The sequence below is a fragment of the Chelonia mydas genome, chromosome 5 (assembly GCF_015237465.2).
Source record: "Chelonia mydas isolate rCheMyd1 chromosome 5, rCheMyd1.pri.v2, whole genome shotgun sequence".
NCBI classification, from domain to species: Eukaryota; Metazoa; Chordata; order Testudines; family Cheloniidae; genus Chelonia; species Chelonia mydas.
In genome coordinates this window covers 15,214,493-15,234,496 of record NC_051245.2, presented here as the reverse complement: position 1 = coordinate 15,234,496, position 20,004 = coordinate 15,214,493, and the positions used below count along the sequence as shown (strand labels likewise).

General features: G+C 42.9%; 1 protein-coding gene across 6 annotated transcripts in view; it reads left to right on the top strand.

The window, feature by feature from the left end:
• DYM (dymeclin) overlaps window positions 1-20,004 on the top strand; it is a 375,287-nt gene that overhangs the window by 80,328 nt on the left and 274,955 nt on the right. For all 6 annotated transcript variants that reach the window (XM_037902496.2, XM_037902497.2, XM_043547069.1 and 3 more), the window contains one exon: window positions 17,532-17,657. In XM_037902496.2, the coding sequence (XP_037758424.1) occupies window positions 17,532-17,657 (126 nt within the window). The remainder of the gene's footprint in view (window positions 1-17,531; window positions 17,658-20,004) is intronic.

Sequence of the window (20,004 nt, the reverse complement as noted above, 5' to 3'; positions counted from 1 at the left end):
TGGAAAAGCTTTTAACATTTAAAACTTTTAATTTTAAAACATGAATATGGCCTAAAGAACATTATTGCTCTTTAAAGATCAGCATTGTGTAATCCCAGTAAGAGACAAGTTATTGTTCAACGCTGTTTGATTTATGGATGCCTCAGGTGTGTTGCAGATACTGGTCTGCCTTTGATCTTCTTGTTACTATGCGCACCCAAAGGTGTGCATTAACAAGTATTACTACACTGGCCATTGTATAGTACTGCTTAAATATGTCATCCAATATGCTTTATGTAGCAACTGTTACTAACATTTTGTTGTAAGATGGAGTTCCAAAAACGTTAAATTATAGAGGCATCTTTCAGCAGCTTGTCAGGAATTGGTGTACGTAACAGAACATCTGGTTATTATTAGTACATTTTCACTTCATTAAGAACTATAAATACATGTTGGGAAAAGAATGAAATACTCTGATCCAGTTACACCATTGTTAAGCAGCACCCTGTAGTGCCCGCTGTAGGTTAGCGAACATTTCCATTACATTCCGTTATTTTCTGTAGTTTTAAAAAAAACCTGCTGTTGGCTAAAATCTTCCAAATTTGAAAATAATTAGGACCATTTTCAATTTAATAAGATTTTACTGGTTTAAGATGCTCTTTGCATTTCCTGGAATTTAAAAATGAAATGTAGCAGCTGGCAGGTTCACAGTGTGATCTAGATATAGTAACTTTTGAGAGAGAGATTGCAAAATTATAGTGTGTATAATAGCATTTATATAGCACTTTATAATATAATTTGTAAAAAAAAAAAACAAAACAAAAAAAAAAACCCTATAAATACATAATGAAAATTACAATTCCTTTTTTTTCTTTTTTCCCTCAGTAATTGTATAAAAGGGAGGAAGCTAAGCTTTTTTTCCCCTCCTTTACATTTTGAAAAGGTTGCTATATTGGATGCTAGTTTTGGTACTCTCCAAAAATAATTTAAAGACTTCCATTTAGATAGAGAACTACTTAAGAGACTTTACCAATATCATGATAGTTGTAGTATTTGAGAATTGTTTGACTATAACCCTTTATTTAGGAAAATCTATCTTAATTATAAAGGGAAAAAATCCTCCTAGTCAGTCTCATCTTTGAATATAACCGAAATGTCCAAATCATGAGACAGTTAGATTGTTCAGAACGCAACCATCAGCACGCCGATTTCAAACCTCCTTCCCAGGTCACCATGGTTTAGTGATAACCTACTATAAAAACAGATAGCAAAAAGCTAGAATGTTGGTGGTGGTGGTCTGGTGATTAATGTGTAAGACATTTCTGTGGTGGTGTGTCACAGGCTTGACTGGCCCTTTAAGGAAACCTGGGCTTAACCTTGCCTGTGACCTAGCAGCTATCTCAGGTGTACCGGTGATCTAACAATGTACTGATAGTTACTGATCCTAGCTGAGTGTGTAGGAACTTAATTATGATGCCAGATCTCAGCTTCAAGGGATGAGAGTGAGGACAACTTAAATAAAGCTTTATGCTCAATAAGTTTGTTAGTCTCTAAGGTGCCACAAGTACTCCTTTTCTTTTTGCGAATACAGACTAACACGGCTGCTACTCTGAAACCTGTCATTCAGAATTCAGTTTCCTTTTGTAGTAACTTTAATGTGTGATCATATTGGCTAGGTATTTAGGCATTTGTCTTAAGTCTTCTCTTACATAAATGACAATATCTCTGATTTGGTTACAGCTAACATTTTCAGGAAAACCTGTGTTGGTGGTGTGAAGGATCAGTTGAAGCATTAAAAAAATGCTTATAGAGGCTTTTAATGAAATCCTCTCTTGCCTATTTTTACCAGGATGAGATAGTTTATTGCCCAGATGGAAAAACTGAGTTACAGGGAGGCTGAGATTTGTGCCCACCACACAAGGAGCCAGAGATGATCTGGGAATAGAACTCATAAATCTTGATTCCCAGTTCACTGACCTGTTCATTAGACGCACTCCCTTCCTATCTATGGAGATGGGAGAACTAGATGGGAATATTTCCTGTTCTTTCATTTGAGAGAGAGTAGTAGAAAAGGCCAGTGGGTGCCATTTGCTTTCAATTCATATTTCTTGAGTGCATATTTTAGAAATTTCCCAAATGTTTCAAGTCAGTTATAACTAGTGTAGTGTACTTCTTGGCTGCCACCGTGTGCGATTGCCATCATTGGGTATAAATTTGGAAGTGATTCCAAGAGGAAATATTATGTTCACTTTGACCTATTGTACTTACATTCAGAGTCCAATGATCAGATACTCTACTTCTTTTCAGTATTCAAAACTGATCTATTCTCTGTGGTGACTTTTCTTTCACCTTTCTTGTGGGCCCCGAGGAAGCATTCTAATAAAACTTGGTTCCTGTATGATTTGAAACTTTTTGTGTGACTCAGCCAAAAGAAAATTAGTTACATTTTAACCTTTTGATACTTATAGGAACCTGAATTGGCATGGTGAAAGTTCAAGAAAATAATTAAAAGGTGGGAAGCGGAGAGAGAGAGTTTGGTTCTTCTTCGAGTGATATCCCTATGGGTATTCCACTGTAGGCATGGCAGCCCCTGCACCTGGGATTGGAGATCTTCCTCAGCAGTGCCCATTGGACCGCAAATGCACACCTCCCCCCTCCCATGCTCTGAGTGGGATGTATATATAGTGCTGTGCAGTCTGACTGCCTCCAGTTCCTTCTCTACCGCCTTGTGGATGGAATCCACAGCAGAGTCGTCTTCTCCTATTTCCTCAGTAGTTAGTGCCTTCCATGTTAGATGTCAAGTAGTTAGTATTTTCTTCTTTCTTTTTCTTCTACTCTAAAAAAAACAACAACCCCCAGTTTTTTGTTTTTCTTTACCTTTACAGTTATTTCATAGCTTAGGTTTCATTTCCCCCTGGCCCTTCACGACTGGGAAGCTTTTTTTCCTTCACCCTTCTGCCTCAGTCCCCCGGGCTTAAGAGGCACATCTTTTGTGGGGCCACCTTCCCAGTAATGGATGCCACTTGCATTGTATTTGCTGTCTTGGAGAGGGACATGTTTCACAAAAATGTTCACTGCCATGGCCAGGGCCAGAAATGACTGGGACATTTGCTTAAAACTTCTCATCATGGGGAAATCACTGGGGCCTGCATCAGACCTGGGCCCGGACTCTCTTCCTATGAGGCCCTCACGTTCTGCCAGGTTGAGGAATGAGGATCAGTAGACAAAGAGAAAGTTGTCCCTTTCTTGCTCGGGTGAGAAGAAGCAGGCTCCCACCTCACATTTTGAGGCATAGCCCACCAGAACACCATCACCTGCAAGGTCAGTTGCCTCAACAGCATCTGACAGGGGACACAGCTCTAGGGCCCACCCAAGTACCTCTGGTATCAGATTATAGAAACGGTAACCAGGCAGCCTAACCAGGCAGCCGAACCAGGCAGCCCTCGGCACAGTCAATCACCTCTGGAGATCGAGACAAGCTGATTGCAGGAGCTATGGCACCAGCATCCTTTTCGGCACCGAGCAAGCCCTTGGTGCCAGTCAAGTCCCTGGCTCTATCTACTGACACCTTAGGGGAATACACCACTCCTTTGGCACCGAGTCATACATTGGAACCAATGGTCCTTTCCCCCCCTCCAGTAGACTTTAGATACTCAAAAGACCTTCTGGTATCAGACACTCCTGAGTCACTTCTTCTTCGGCGTGACCTCCCCCCACTCTCCAGGCTCACAACACTCCTCCCTTTCTCCCCCACGGAGGACACATCCCTTCCCCAGCGATGAGGAGGAAGAACAGGAGGAGGAAGCTCCTCCTACATTACATTTCTTTTCCTCTTCACCTGATGAGGCTATCATACCTCCACTCCCTACATCTGCCAAAAATTTCGGACATTTTCAAGACTTGTTCTGCAGGATGGCAGATTCCCTGTAGATTCCTTTGGAGGAAGTCAAGGATCAGCAGCATTAAACTGCTTGATATTCTCCACACTTCTTCTTCTTCTTTCAAGATATCTCTACCAATCAGTGAAGCTCTTCTCAACCCCGCAAAAGTTCTCTGGCAGACCCCGGCATCCATCCCTATGACTTGCAAATGCACCAACAAAAAGTACTGCATTCCAGCGAAAGATGCTGAATTTCTATTCTCGCACCCTACCCCAAATTCTCTGGTGGTCAGTACGGTGCAAGAGAGAGGCCACCATTACCAATCCTGTGCTAGCCATCCAGACAGAGTTTGGAAATGTCTAGTCTTATTTGGACACAAGGCATATCCATCAGCTATGCTCCAGTTTTGAATCTTGAACTACAAGGCTCTGATGGCTAAGTATAGCTGCTTAAACTACTCCAAATTGAAGGAACTCTGTCATGACCTCCTGGAGGCCAAGAAAGAGCAATTCCTATCCCTAATATTGGAAGGACACCTCCTAGCCTTTACAGCCTTACAAGCCTCATTACACTATGCAGACACTACTGCCCTGTCCATTGCAACTGCTGTGGTCATGAGGCGGGTTTTCCTAAAGAGGTGCCTGTCTATTATGAACCAACTCGACAATGAACCAACTGTCGAGGAGCTTAGCCTTGCCATAGATAGCCTCCCCAATGGAAAGGCCCCTGGAAAAGATTGTATACTGTCCGAGGTCATAAAATGCAGAAAACCTATTCTACTGCAACATCTTCACGAGTTGCTCTGCCTGTGCTGGCAAGAAGGCCAAGTACCAAAAGAAATGAGACACCAACATCACACACTCTATGAAAACAAGGGTGACAGGAGTGACTGTAACAACTATCTTAGCATTTCCCTTCTTAGTATTATGCGAAAAGCCTTTGCCTGAGTTGTCCTGAACAGACTTGAGACCATTGCAGGCAGAATCTATCCTGAATCACAGTGCAGCTTCAGAGCTGAAAGCTTTACTATCGACATGATCTTCTTGCTGAGACAGCTACAAGAAAAATGCGGAGAACAAAAAAAGGCCTTCTACATAGCCTTCATCGATCTCACAAAGCCTTTGACTTTGTCAGTAGAAGTGGACTATTCACACTTCTAGAAAAGATTGGATGTCCCCCAAGCTCTTAAGCATGATTCGATCCTTCCATGAAAACATGCATGGCACCGTCCAACATGACGGCTCAGTGTCTGAGGCTTTCCAGATTTGTAGTGGAGTTAAGCAAGGTTGTGTATTTGCCGCAGCTGTTTGGGATCTTCTTCTCCCTGCTGCTGAAACAAGCTTTTGGTTCATCAACTGAGGGAATTTGCTTGCACACAAGATCTCATGGAAAGCTGTTCAATCTTACGAGACTCAGATCTAAAACCAAGACTCGGGAGGCCCTTATCCAACACCTCCTCTTTGATGATGATGCAGCAGTGACAACCCACACAGAAGCTCATCTTCAAAGCCTAATGGACAGTTTTTCCAAAGCCTGCCAAGTCTTTGGGCTTACTATAAACCTAAAAAAGACTAACATAATGTGCCGAGGAGTTGAGGAAGCATCCTCCATCAAGATCAACAACTATGAACTTGAAGTGGTGAATGAGTTTACGTACCTGGGGTCCACTATCACAGTCAACCTTTCACTTGAAACAGAACTCAACATCCGCATTGGAAAAGCTGCCACAACAATGTCTAGACTGAACAAGAGGGTATGGCAAAACAACAAACTGACAGAACGCACAAAGATCTGTGAATATTGTACATGTGTTATCAGCACATTTTTATATGGGAGCGAAATATGGACTTATACTCTCTTCAGGAAAAGAGGCTCAACAGCTTTCATATGCATAGCTTTTGTCTAATCTTTGGAATCTCCTGGAGGGACAGAATCACCAACACTGAGGTGCTCAAACGGGCCAGCAATACTCACCATGCAAACACTCCTCAAACAGAGATACCTTCACTGGCTTGGGCATGTGTGCCAAATGAATGATGGGTGCATTCCAAAGGACATCCTCTACAGCAAATTGGCATCTGGAAAAAGACCCAAAGGACGCCCAAAATTGCATTTCAAGGATGCTGCAAGTGAGACTTCAAAGAAATGGACATGGATGTGGACAAATGGGAAGATCAGACTCAAGACCGCAGCCTTTGGAAACAAGAGCTTAACAGAGGTCTCCGGAGTTATGAGAGGAAGCCGTCCAGCTTAGCAGAGGAGAAAAGAGTTCGCAGAAGGCAGAGCCTAAAGGCTCGAAACATCACCTTTAAATGTGACAGATGCGGCAGAGACTGTCTCTCTCAAGTGGGTCTCTTCAGCCATGTTTGCGGCTGCCATAAAATCAACTGAGTAAATTCTTTATCTCTCAGGGGTGCATACCCATGGTCTCTCAAGACTGAAGGATACCTACTACTAGAGTCATCGTGGCCCGATCCATTGCAGCTCCTGCGGTCATAAGGTGTGCATCATGGCTCCATCCACGGGTATTCCTAAAGAGGTCCAAACCACTGGGGAAGACTTACTTTTTGAGGGACAAAAACTGTTCTTGGAGCACATGGATGATTCCCTGCAGTCCCTTTAAGACTCCTGAGCTACACTCCGATCGCTTGGCACCTACAGGCCTGTGCCAAAGAGACGTCTGGGAAAGTACTATTTCCCCTCTCGCTCCCAACCACCTCAGTATACTCCTCAATGGCATTATGACTCCAGCGCCGTAAACAAAGGCCTCTCTCTAAAGTACACCCACTCCTCAGGGGCTACCTCTCATGCACCCGCTCCGAAGCAACAATGTTGAAGGTGTGGTCAAGGCACCGAGAAGCCTCTCCCTCTTCCAGTCATTCCCACCATCTTTGATGTCCCAACAGTTTGGTGACCGACTAGCTCAGTTTCTCCCATCATAGAGACTAATTACCTTGGACAAGTGGGTTCTAGAGGTAATCAAGGAAGGATATTTCATCCCCTTCCTATCTGTCCTGCCTGCCAAACCCTCTCTCCGTCTTTCTTCAGGGACCCTTCTCATGAATTCATTCTATGGAGAGAAATAAATAATCTTCTGCAGCTGGGAGCCATAGAACCAGTCCCTTTCCAACACGGGGGATAGGGTTTCTACTCCCATTGTTTCCTCATCGAGAAGAAAGCTGGTGACACATCCTGGACCTTTGCAATCTAAACAAGTTTGTCAAACTGCAATATTTCAAGATTGTTAGCGTCTCTCTATTATCCCAACACTGGAACAGGGGGTCTGGTTCTTGGCCCTCAGCTTCCAAAACACATACTTCCATATCGCAATACACCCTGCCCACAGACAATTTCTCAATTTGTCATGGGCGATGACCACTACCAGTAGAAGGTGTTGCCTTTTGGTCTATCCATAGCCCCTTGGGTATTCTCCAAGGTCCTGGCAATAGTCACTGTCTACCTAAGGAAACAAGGTGTCATCATCTTTCCATACTTGGACAACTGTCTCCTCAAGGCCCCATCTGAAACCGATGCTCTCCGAGCCATCCGCATAACAATGGACCTGTTTATGAAGCTAGGCCCCCTCATGAACCTAGAAAAGTCCTCTTTAACACCAGTACAAGACCTGGAATTCATTGGCACACAATTGGGCATCATACAAGCCAGAACCTTCCTACCACCTCACAGATTCTCAGCCATACTAGATCTGATATCCAACGTATAGGTCTGTCCCGAGATCTCTGCAAGAATGTGCCTCCAACTTCTAGGCCACGTGGCAGTAGCCACTTTTGTAGTGAGGCATATAAGACTGCACAAGTTGTGTATTCAGGCATGGCTCCGCATAGTATATCTCCCCCAACAAACACAACCTCCACAAAATCTTATCCATGCCGATGAGTCAAGGACTTACTACTTTGGTGGACACAGTGTTTGTGTCAGAGTTCCTTTCCTACAACCATCACCAATTATGATCCTAACCACCAATGCCTCCCTAATCATTTGGGGAGCACATCTACACGAACACACAGTGCTGGGCAGATGGTCATCTACCAAATCCACCTTACACATCAACCTCCTAGAGCTATGAGTGGTCTGCAATGCCTGCTGATATTTCCTACCTCTTCTCATACCATAAGAGTGATGACGGACAATCTCACCTGCATGTATTACATCAAGAGGCAGGGCGCAGCAAAGTCCCACTCTTTATGCTTGAAGGTGAATAAACTGTGCGACTGGTGTGTCCATAACAACATCTCCATTTCGGCCGCATAGCTCCCGGGATAAGCGAGCAGTTCAACCCATATTCAACCAGTGGGGCCATCCCACCATAGATCTCTTTGCCACTCAACACAATGCCCACTGCCCTCAGTTCTGTTCCAGGGCGGGACTGGGGCGCAGATTGCTTGAAGACGCATTCCTCATAACCTGACATGCACCATTCCTTTATGCCTTCCCTCTCTTTCCCTTCCTATTCCAAATACTTTGCAAAATACAGAAGGACAGAGCTCATGTCATACTAATAGCTCCAACATGGCCACAAAAGGTCTGGTATACTTACCTTCTATGCATGATCGTATACTGACTGATTTCTTTTCATGTAACGCCGTGTCTCCTCTCACAATACACAGGATGCATCCTCTATCCCAATCGACAGATGCTCCACCTCAAAGTCTGGCTCCTCTGTGGTTCCAGGATCTGGAAATAACCTGCTCAGACACAGTCAAACAGATACTTTTGAATAGCAGGTGTGACACAACCAGAGACACTTATAAATGTAAGTGAACTAGATTCACTTCTGGTGCACCTCACACCAGGTTGATGCAGTGCACTCTTTGTTGCCACTTATTCTTGACTACATTCTACACTTTAAACAGTCAGGATTGGTCAATAGCTCTATTAGGATACCCTTGGTGGCAATCACAACCTTTTACTCCCCCATTGACAGCCACTCAATCTTCGCACACCCACTCATGAAGCACTTCTTGCAGGGTATTCAAAATCTTATCCCCATATACCAGAGCTGATCCCAGCCTGGGACCCCAGCCTAGTCTTACATTCTCTGACTAAGCCCCTGAATGAACCAATGGCAGCCTGTGCTCGTGTACACCTATCAATGAAAATGGCCTTTCTTGTCGCCATTACTTCTGCTAGATGGTTGGGCAAAATTGCGGCCCTCATGGCATCTCCACTGTACACAGTGTTTTATAAAGACAAAGTTACACTATGCCCACACCCAAGATTCTTATCTAAGGTCCCAATATAATTTCATCTAAATCAACCGATAACACCTCCCTTGCTTCTTGCCTCACAGTAATCAACAGGAGACAGCTCTACACACCCTACACATGAGGCATGCATTCTCCTTGGACAGGACTAAACCCTTCCAGAAATCACCACGATTATTCCTCTCCACCACCAAAAGATCCATAGGCACTGCTATATCTAAACAACGCCTCTCTTAATGCATCTCACAGTGTATACGTTTATCTTATGAACTCCACGATAGACAACCTGCTACTTCAATCAGAACACATTCCACAGGATTGTTATCTACATTGATTGCCTTTCTTAATAATGTCCCCAGTGATGACATTTGTAAGGCTGCCACCTAGGCATCGACGGGCACTTTCACCCATGACTACATTATTACGCATGATATCTATCCTCAGCAGTACGTGTTGGTCCGAAGCCCCAGCCTTCCAATTAGAGGCACTGCTTTATAGTCACCTACAGTGGAGCACCCATAGGGACATCACTTGAAGAAGAAGAAGAGAGAGTTACTCACCTGTGCAGTAACTGAGGTTCTTCGAAATGTGTGTTCCTACCCGTCCTCCTCCCCTCTTCTTTGGAGCTGAAAACATAAGCTCTGCAGCAGAAAAGGAACTGGGCGTGGTCGGGCTGCACAGCGCTATATATACGTCCTGTGCATAGCAAGGGAGGTGTGCATGTGTGGTCCAACGAGCACTGCTTGTGACCATAGGGGGACGCATCTCAAAGAACCTCAGTTACTGCACAGGGTGAGTAATCCTTTCTTATGGAGGGAAAAAACCAAAACACAACAACAAACCCATAACACAGGGGGAAGCCAGAGTCTGGAATATAATGTGTAACTTAATTAGCCAGATGTGCTGTGTGTATGAACTGACTGCCTCATGTTTTTTACCTTTTCTGTGTGCACTCAAGATTTTCTTTGAAAAGTTAGAAAAGCTTGCTGCTAGAGTCTTTTGGGGCTTTAGAAAGACTTGAGTTAAGAACTCGCCCTCAGGACAGGCAGGCATTGGGCTCTCAAACTTCAAGCAGTGTTACTGAGCAGGTAACTTAAGAACAGCATCTTGGAATAATGGAAAACAGGGTTTTCATTGGATTTAGGAGAAAAGGTTTAATTTAGATAGTCTGCCCATGCTCTTCTGCAAGCTGAAAGTAAGGAACATACACTTAAACATTCCTTAATTATGACAATGCTGGGGATATAGGCTTGAATAAAAAAGAACATGGGAATAAGACGTAAAATAACTCCAGTTACTGAATTTTACCAGTTTTGCTTCTGAACAATTAAATAATATGAAAAGAAGCTTTTTAGAAAGTGGCATAATATATTACACTAACATCTTAGAATTTTTTTTTTTTAAGTCTGACTAATATAAGAAAGAGGAAGGGACTTCCTAATTTCTCCTCAAACTTGTATTTCCACGTATGTAGTTTTGCCACAGGAAAAAAACCCGCTAATTCATGGAATAAATGACTTGGGGTATGTCTACATTACAAAATTAGGTTGATTTTATAGAAGTCGATTTTTAGAAATCTATTTTATACAGTCGATTGCGTATGTCCCAACTAAGCGTATTAAGTCAGTGGAGTGTGTCCTCAATACCGTGGCTAGCATCGACTTACAGAGTCGTGCACTGTGGGTAGCTATCCCACAGTTCCCGCAGTTTCCGCTGCCCATTGGAATGTTGGGTTAAGCTCCCAATGCCTGATGGGGCAAAAACATTGTCGAGAGTGGTTTTGGGTACATGTCGTCAGTCGTCCCTCCTTCCCTCCGTGAAAGCAACAGCAGACGATTGTTTCGCGCCTTTTTTCCTGGGTTACCCAGACGCCATATCAGGGCAAGCATGGAGTCCACTCAGCCCACTGCTGCTGTTGTAAGCATTGTAAACACCTTGCGCTTTATCCTGGAGTATGTGCAGAACAGGGCTAAGAGACGCCAACACGAGGATGATTGTGATGAGGACATGGACGCAGACATTCCTGAAAGCACGGGCTGTGGCAATTGGGACATCATGGTGGCAGTGGGGCTGGTTGATACAGTGGAACGCCGATTCTGGGCCCGGCAAACAAGCACAGACTGGTGGGACTGCATAGTGTTGCAGGTATGGGATGATTCACAGTGGCTGCGAAACTTTCGCATGGGTAAGGCCACTTTCCTTGAACTTTGTGAGTTGCTTTCCCCCGCCCTGAAGCGCAGGAATACCAAGATGAGAGTTGCCCTGACAGTTGAGAAGCGAGTGGCGATAGCCCTGTGGAAGCTTGCAACGCCTGACTGCTACCGGTCAGTTGGGAATCAATTTGGAGTGGGCAAGTCTACTGTGGGGACTGCTGTGATCCAAGTAGCCAATGCAATCACTGACGTTCTGTTACCAAGGGTAGTGACTCTGGCAAATGTTCAGGTCATAGTGGATGGCTTTGCAGCAGTGGGGTTCCCTAACTGTGGTGGGGCAATAGATGGACCCTATCTTGGCACCGGACCACCTTGCCAACCAGTATATAAACCGCAAAGGGTACTTCTCAATGGTGCTGCAAGCACTGGTGGATCACAAGGGACATTTCACTGACATCAACGTGGGATGGCTGGGAAAGGTGCATGACGCTCACATCTTTCGGAACTCAGAGCTGTTCGAGCAGTTGCAAGAAGGGACTTACTTTCCAGACCAGAAAATTACCTTTAGGGATGCTGAAATGCCAATAGTTATTCTTGGGGACCCAGCCTACCCCTTGCTCTCCTGGCTCATGAAGCCGTACACAGGCAGCCTGGACAGTAGTAAGGAGCAGTTCAGCTATAGGCTGAGCAGTGCAGAATGGTGGTAGAATGTGCCTTTGGACTTTTAAAAGCTCGCTGGTGCTGTTTGCTGACTAGGTTAGGCCTCAGTGCAATCAACATTCCCATTGTTATTGCTGCTTGCTCTGTGCTCCATAATATCTGTGAGAGTAAGGGGGAGATGTTTATGGCTGGGTGGGAGGTTGAGGCAAATGGCCTGTTGGCCAATTTTGAGCAGCCAGACACCAGGGCGAATAGAAGAGCACAGCTAGGCACACTGCGCATCAGAGAGGCTTTAAAAACCAGTTTCATGAATGGCCAGGCTCCGGTGTGACAGCTGTGTGTGTTTGTCGTTGCTGCAAACCTGCCCCCTTTGTTGATTTTAATTCCCTGTAAGCCAACCACCCTCCCCCCTTCAATCACAGCTGGCAAAGGAAATAAAGTAACTATTGTTTTGAAACCATGCATTCTTTCTTTATTAATTTAAAAAAAAGAAGTGAGATAACTGACAAGATAGCCCGGGTGGGGTGTGGTGTGGGAGGAGGGAAGGACAAGGCTACATTGCTTATTGAGCCACACTACAAATCAAAACTGTTCGAATGACAGCCTTCTGTTGCTTGGGCCATCCTCTGGAGTGGAGTGGCTGGGTGCCCTGGGTGGGGGAAGGGGGGGCGGCATGCGTTCTTGGGTGTCTGGGTGAGGAGGATATGGAACTTGGGGAGGAGGGCAGGCAGTTATACAATGGATGCAGCGGGGGTCTGTGCTCTTGTTGGTTTTCCTGCAGCTCCAACATATGCTTCATCATGTCCGTTTGCTCCCCCATTAGCTTCAGCATCACCTCCTGCCTCTACTCTTTGCACTCACTTAATGCTTTCCTGGCCTCTGCCACTGAATGCCTCCATGCATTAAGCTGTGCCCTACCAGTGCGGGAGGACTGCATGAACTCGGAAAACATGTAATCGCGAGTGCAGTTTTTTTTGCATTCTAATCTGCAATAATCTCAGGGACGGAGATGATGGAGGGAACATAGAAACATTTGCACCTGGGGGGACATAAAAAGGGAGAGTAAAATTTAAGATGATACATTTCTGAGAACAAAGGGGAGACTCTTTCCAAAGAAATCAAGCAATTCACAGCACTTGTGCTTTAGGTACAAGGTTGCATTTTGCCTTTTATATTGAGCGCCTGCCGGTATGGTGACACATTTCACACGGGTGGGCAACAGAATTTGGTTTCCAGACAGCCATGGTAAGCCTTTTGGTATGCGGGGTTGGCTTCTTCCTCCTTCATAACATGTGGGAATGGTTTCAAACTGCAGCACCATCCTTTCCCATAGCAAGCAATGCCGGTTGGGTTTCACATTTGAAAGAAGGGGCTGCGGTTTTAGGGTGGATGTGCAGTATGCACCTCCCCCCACCCCGCTGCTTGGCTATTCTCCAGGATGATCCCTTTTAGCTAAGCGCAAACAACCCAGTCTGAACGGGGTCCTTTTACTGTTCTCTTACAAAAATTCCCCTATTTCAACCAGGTGACCATGAATTATATCACTCTCCTGAGATAAAGACTGAATGTTGCTTGAATGCGACCAAAACCCAGGACCATTCGCTGCCATGCTTTGTGTTGCAATGATTCCAGACTACTTGCTACTGGCTTGGTGTGGTAAAGTGTCCTACCATGGAGGACAAAATAAGGCTGCCCTCCCCAGAAACCTTCCGCAAAGGCTTTCAGAGTACCTCCAGGAGAGCTTCATGGAGATGTCCCTGGAGGATTCCTGCTCCATCCCCAGACATGATAACAGACTTTTCCAATAGCTGTAGTGGCTGCTAATGCATCCGAATTCTTCAGGGCAAATCAAACATTAAACACTATTGCTTTTAAACCTTGTACTGTAGTTACAAATGTGCACTCACCAGAGCTGCCTTCTCTGGCTTCAGGGTTGGGGATCCCGCCTTGGGAGGGTATTGGCTCCAGGATGATGAAAAGGTCCTGGCTGCCGGGGAGAACGGATTCACTGCTTGCCTGCTGCGCATTCTCCTCCTCTTCCTCCTCCTCCTCGTCCTCATCCACAAAATCCTCCTCCCTGTTGCTTGCGACTCCCCGCCTTGCAGGTGTCCACAAACAGTGGTGGGGTAGTGGTGGGGGGCCTCCCCCCGGAATGCCATGAAGCTGATCATAGACGCGGCATGTATGGGACTCTGACCCAGAGAGACCATTTGCCTCCTTTGTCTTTTGGTAGGCTTGCCTGAGCTCCTTAACTTTCACACGGCACTGCTGTGTGTCCCTGTTGTAGCCTCCCTCTACCATGCCCTGTGTGATTTTGGCATATATATTAGCATTTCTTCTTTTTGATCTGAGTTTGGCCTGCACAGATTCTTCTCCCCATACAGCAATCAGATCCAGTGTCTCCCTTTCAGTCCATGCTGGAGGTCGTTTGCGATTCTGTGGGAACTGCATGGTCACCTATGCTGTTGAGCTCGCCACACTGACCAAACAGGAAATAAAATTCAAAATTTCCCGGGGCTTTTCCTGTGTACCTGGCTAGTGCATCGGAGTCAAAGTGCTGTCCAGAGCGGTCCCCTTGGAGCATTCTGGGATAGCTCCCGGAGGCCAATACCATCGAATTGCGTCTGCACTACCCCAAATTTGACCCAGCAAGGTCGATTTTAGCGCTACTCCCCTCGGCAGGGAGGAGTACAGAAGTAGAGTTTAAGAGCCCTTTAGGTCGACGGAACGGGATTGGTTGTGTAGATGCATTCATTTTAAAATTGACCTAATGCGGCTAAATTTGACCTAACTCCGTAGTATAGACCAGGGCTTGGAGACAGTTATATTGCTGGACGTTTATTGGAAAAGAATTATAGGTAGAATATATAAAAATTGTGTATAATTTGAACATCCTAGATTCTCGGGGTATATTTTAAACCTTTTTCTGTATGCTCCCAGTGAAAACACATAAATGTCCTGGATTTTATGGTAGTTTCTGTATCCAGGGCAAATCAGCCTCCCTGTTCATTCTGTCGATGAGAGAGAGAATCAATCTCCATATACCCTTCAGCCTTGGGGAAAGTGCACGTTTGAATGTATTCTATTTTTTTGGTCATTAAAAAGCCAGACACAGTAAGTTCTACGTAGATGCCTCCTGTAAAGAGCCCTGGATATCTAATCCCTGTGTGGTGTAATCGGCTGCAGTGCTCTGATTGGGACTGACGTAGGTGTCAATTATTATGCAGCGCAATCTGGCGAGAACCTGCTAGCAGCTCCTAGCTCAGCATTGTTTCTGGCTTAGATGAATTTGCGGTGGAACTGGATCACAGTGTCATGTCTGATCTTGGATCTTATCAACATTTTCAATGGCTAACTTTCTAAGTAGTAGGCAAAAAGTCAGGCAACTCACAGAAACTAAAACTAATTAAACTAGTGCCAGCAATTTTTAAGGAAGAATGTTATTAAAGCAGAAATATCTTACTGAAGTGTGCAATAAAAATGTATGGATTAAAATGTTTATGTAAATAGTGAGAGCAAGAATAAAACAGTAGTCAGTCTTTTTTTTTTTTTTTTTAAACTAAAAGGAAAATGTTAGTCTGCCTAACCTTGTAAAATGTATTTCAGTGTTGGAGGTAGCATAGTTGAATGGATTGTGTATGGGACTGGGAGCCAGGAAAGTGTAATTTCACTTCTGGTATTGGCTCAGGGGGAGGGATAGCTCAGTGGTTTGAGCATTGGCCTGCTAAACCCAGGGTTGTGAGTTCAATCCTTGAGGGGGCCATTTAGGGATCTGGGGCAAAAATTGGGGATTGGTCCTGCTTTGAGCAGGGGGTTGGACTAGATGACCTCCTGAGGTCCCTTCCAACCCTGATATTCTATGACTTGGAGCAAATATTAACCTCTTGGTTAATGTGCTTAATACCCACTACAGTGGGATATTAGGAGATTTGGTTACTGAATATCTATGTAATATTGTATATGTTCTAAGTATTTCATAATGGCCATTCCTTATGATTTATAGTAATGCAAATTATTGGCAGTCTTTGAAATAGTAAACTTGAGAATACCAAAAATTGCATCTGATGAAGTGAGCTGTAGCTCACGAAAGCTTATGCTCAAATAAATTGGTTAGTCTCTAAGGTGCCACAAGTCCTCCTTGTCTTTTTGCGAATACAGACTAACAAGGCTGCTACTCTGAAACCAAAAATTCTTGGGTGTACTAAACATCACATTACTTTTTTCATAGGGAGAGAACTTGTGCATTTTTTAAATTGGATCATTTCCAGTGTAATCTTGAGACTAATTAGCAGAGCAGTGAGTTTTAGTCCAGCCTGCTTTTAAATTTAATTGTCCATTCACATTCAGTGCACTAGAGCATAACTTTTTTTTTTAGTTGTCATTATTTGAAAGAGCCTGATTTTACACTATAATTAATTTTTAAAGGAAGGAGAAAATGTCATGGTATCTTTGACATTGAACTATATATAGGTCAAGGGATAGGTCTAGCATAATGTAAAGATTCTAGTTTTCAGAGAATAGTAACTATGGCAAAATTTTCAAAAGTGACTAGTGACAGACCAGCCAAGTGCCATGCATTTTTTTGGTGGTAGCACATCGTGAGAGAGACTCATCTTTCCCCTCATGAAATACTTGTTGGCATTCAGGAATGTCCATTGGTCTGGGAGTTAAAAGATCTTTAGTTCACATCTCACTCATTTTGGTATTCATGTTGCTGTGAAGTTCACATCCAGGGCAAATTCCAGGGTTTGGGGGAGCAAGGTAATCACTGATTGGCTGACTGTTTCTTTTTGTTTTTTGTTTGCTCAGCCGTGGGTGGGATGGTGCCAGCGAGGTGCTCAGCTTCAGAAATTTGTTTTCTTTGAAGTCATCTTCCACTTCAGAAACTCTGTGTTCTGCTTCACCTGTCCATCTGAATCTCTGTCATGATGGTCTGTAGGGTGGAAACCGTAGATTTAATTTTAACAGTATTTGCAGCCACCTGTTGTGGGACAGTCATCAGCTGCGTTCCATCAGGCTCAGGCACTATCTTGATGGTAGAAGTCGGGGAGGCAGATCTTTGGGTTTTTTTGGTGCTTTTGGAATCAGGGGAAGATGCGAGCTACAGGGCATCTTGGGGGTTTCAGTAGTGTGGTGCAATATTTCTTGGGGTTAGATGTTGTGTTTTAGGGGACAATGTTTGTGGATTCCGGTGGGCCTCTTTAGAGCTCAAGCAACCTGCATCCACATTGGTCTCAGTGCCCTCTGGTGTCCCTAAATATTTCCTGTATTAGAGCTGGCCTCTCACTGTTCTTTGTTCACTTTTAAAAGAAATGCATATGAAGTGCAAATGTCAGAGCAATTTTTTAAGATATATGCATTATTTTAGTGAGTGACTAAGCTTGGTCAAAAATGTAAAATTTTAGCTTGTGTATTTTGGGTATTTAATTGTGGGGTATTTTTAAATACAGTCTCTTTTTTTTGTGGGGTGGGGGGTGGTCTCTTTTTTGGAAACAGGCATAGATTGGATACAGGCCCAATGTGCTAAGCATTGTATAAACGTGAATTTAGAGCATTTTCTCATAATGTAAAAGTCAGTTTGTAAATAGAAACAATAGCTTGATCCTTATGACTATTCTCTCTTCTCCCTGCAGAGACATAACATACAGCATTTCCCTGGAAGCTGTGACGACACTTCTTGTCTTCCTTTCCTGCCAACTATTTCACAAGGAAATTCTGCGAGAGAGCATCATTCATAAATACCTGATGCGTGGCCGATGGTACGTCACATTACAGTGTTGCATTCGACATAGAGAAAAGCAAATAGTTTTTCATGCTGTTGATAAACTTCTGTTTTGTGTTCATAGATTGTTGTACTTGTAGACAGTGTAAGGAGAGGAAAATATAATAAGTTTTATTGCATTATTCTGCCATTTTAAAAACAAAAAACCCAAAACATTGCCAGATGTTAGTGAAGTGTTTCACATTTAAGGTTCCCCATACCCTGGTTTCAGTACAGCTTTATTCTGGATCCCATTTGCCCTTATCATAGAATATCAGGGTTGGAAGGACCTTATAACTTGATATGTGTCATTTATAAATTTTATTAATTACTTAAAACTTTTATTTTAAAAGAAGTCATTTACTTTTTGTTTTTATATTTATCTGTGGGCTTTTTCTATAGTATTCCTCTCTCTGTAGTACCTGAGTGCCTCAAAAATGCTCCTGAATTATTCTGTTAGATAAGGAAATATGAACCCTATTTGTATAGATGGGGAAAGTGAGAGACAGAGGCTTAGTAGGCCCTGATCTTGTAAACACTGAATCATGTACTTAACTTTATTTACATGAGTAGTCCCATTGGCATTGGAGAATTTAGGTAATTAATTCTGAATTGTTTTTAAACATATTGCGGTGGTTTCCCTTTAATTCATTTAGTTCCAACAACTCTCTTCTCTACCACTAACAGTCACTGAGGTGAGGTCATGTGTTTCACTAATCAATGTAAATTGGTTGCAACTAGTTTTGTAACTATAAATGTTGGAGAAAATACAGTCTACCTGTTTTGTGTAGCCAAAATGCCAAGGAATAATGGAATAAGTACCGTATATTTCCTTTCACTGAATAAAAATGTTCTTCTTGGGGGGTGAAATATGATGGAACAAATTGAAGGGACACTAGCAGTTTAAAAATCATACTGAAAACAAACATAAGTCTGTAGTCCCCAGTCCTGCAAGTGATTCCATACAGTGCCCTGTTGAAGTCAGTGGTGCTCGGCAGGAGTCCACTTGTGCAGAGCTTCTTGTTGCAGTATTATTACAATACTGATAACATCATAGATTATTAAAAGTGAAAGAATATTTAAAAAAAAACCACTTTCCTGTGTGCTATTTATGCTCTAGCTTTAAACTGTAAGAGAAACAAAAAATAAACATTGGCAATATTAGCTGTAGACAGTAATTCTCCTGTAGACCTACTGTTGCTGCTTGCTCCTTTCTATATAGCTGATGGAGTGCTTGGCACACATGTACAGCAATGGGCAAATCAACATAAGTGTCGGGATGGATAAAAAACCCAGATTTTTAAGAATTTAATTTAAATAGAGATTTATTAATTAAAAATAGATCTATTAAAATTAAATTTGAAACTGACAACATACGTTAAGACCTAAATTTATAATCTATTACAGTCATTGAAATTAAATACAAAAATATGAAGCAGTATGTGTTTGCTGCGAAGTTTCAAAGGGAGTCAGGCCACTGAACTGGTGGAAATCACCGTCTAAGCATGGGGAACCAGAGTTTGCTAAGGTGCTAAATCAGCTTTTGAAAGCAGTAACCTCATCTGCAGCCACACAGAGAATATTTTCTTCATTTCAGGTTATTGAACTAGTTTATTCAAAGTTAATAAACCAAATGAGAGTTGAAAAAGCAGGAAAGCTTGTTTTCCTCTTCCAATCTATGGATAAAAACTAATGTGAGAGGACGAGAGCTACTAATTCTATAATCTTTAAGGACGTGGTGATCAGAAACAAACAGTTCAATTCACTAACTACAAATACTTCCTTGGTTTACAAAAATTAATTTAAAATGAAAAATATGTTTTCATTAACTTTTTTTATATGTATTCAGCACATTTAAGGCAGTTTTATTTAATAAAAAATGTTTTTTGTTCATTTTCAAATTAATTTGATTTTCCAGCCAAATAGAGCTTGACAGATATCACAAGTAAAATATTAGTCAACTAGTAAGAAGTTAAGCTATACAATTGCTTAAATAAATGAGTATACAGTGTATCCGCCTGGTTAGCAAGAAACAACACTAAATTTAGTGTAAATGTTCTATGTAGTTGCAAATCAAACATTTTAATAGTTATCAACCAGTGAGATTCAACCTGTCTTTAGGAAAATAAATGAAATGTAAAAATGCAAAACACAATGAAAATCTATTACTTAAATCATGGTTTCTTGCTTGTTGTTTAAAATCAGTGATTTAAATTGCTTTGATTTAAATCAATCCACTCTAATACATTTTAATGTCCTTAAGATGGAAAAAATGACCAGCATCAGGAGAGAGTCTTTAAACAAGTGTCTATAACCCTGGCTACCATTTACATTCTGGAGAATAA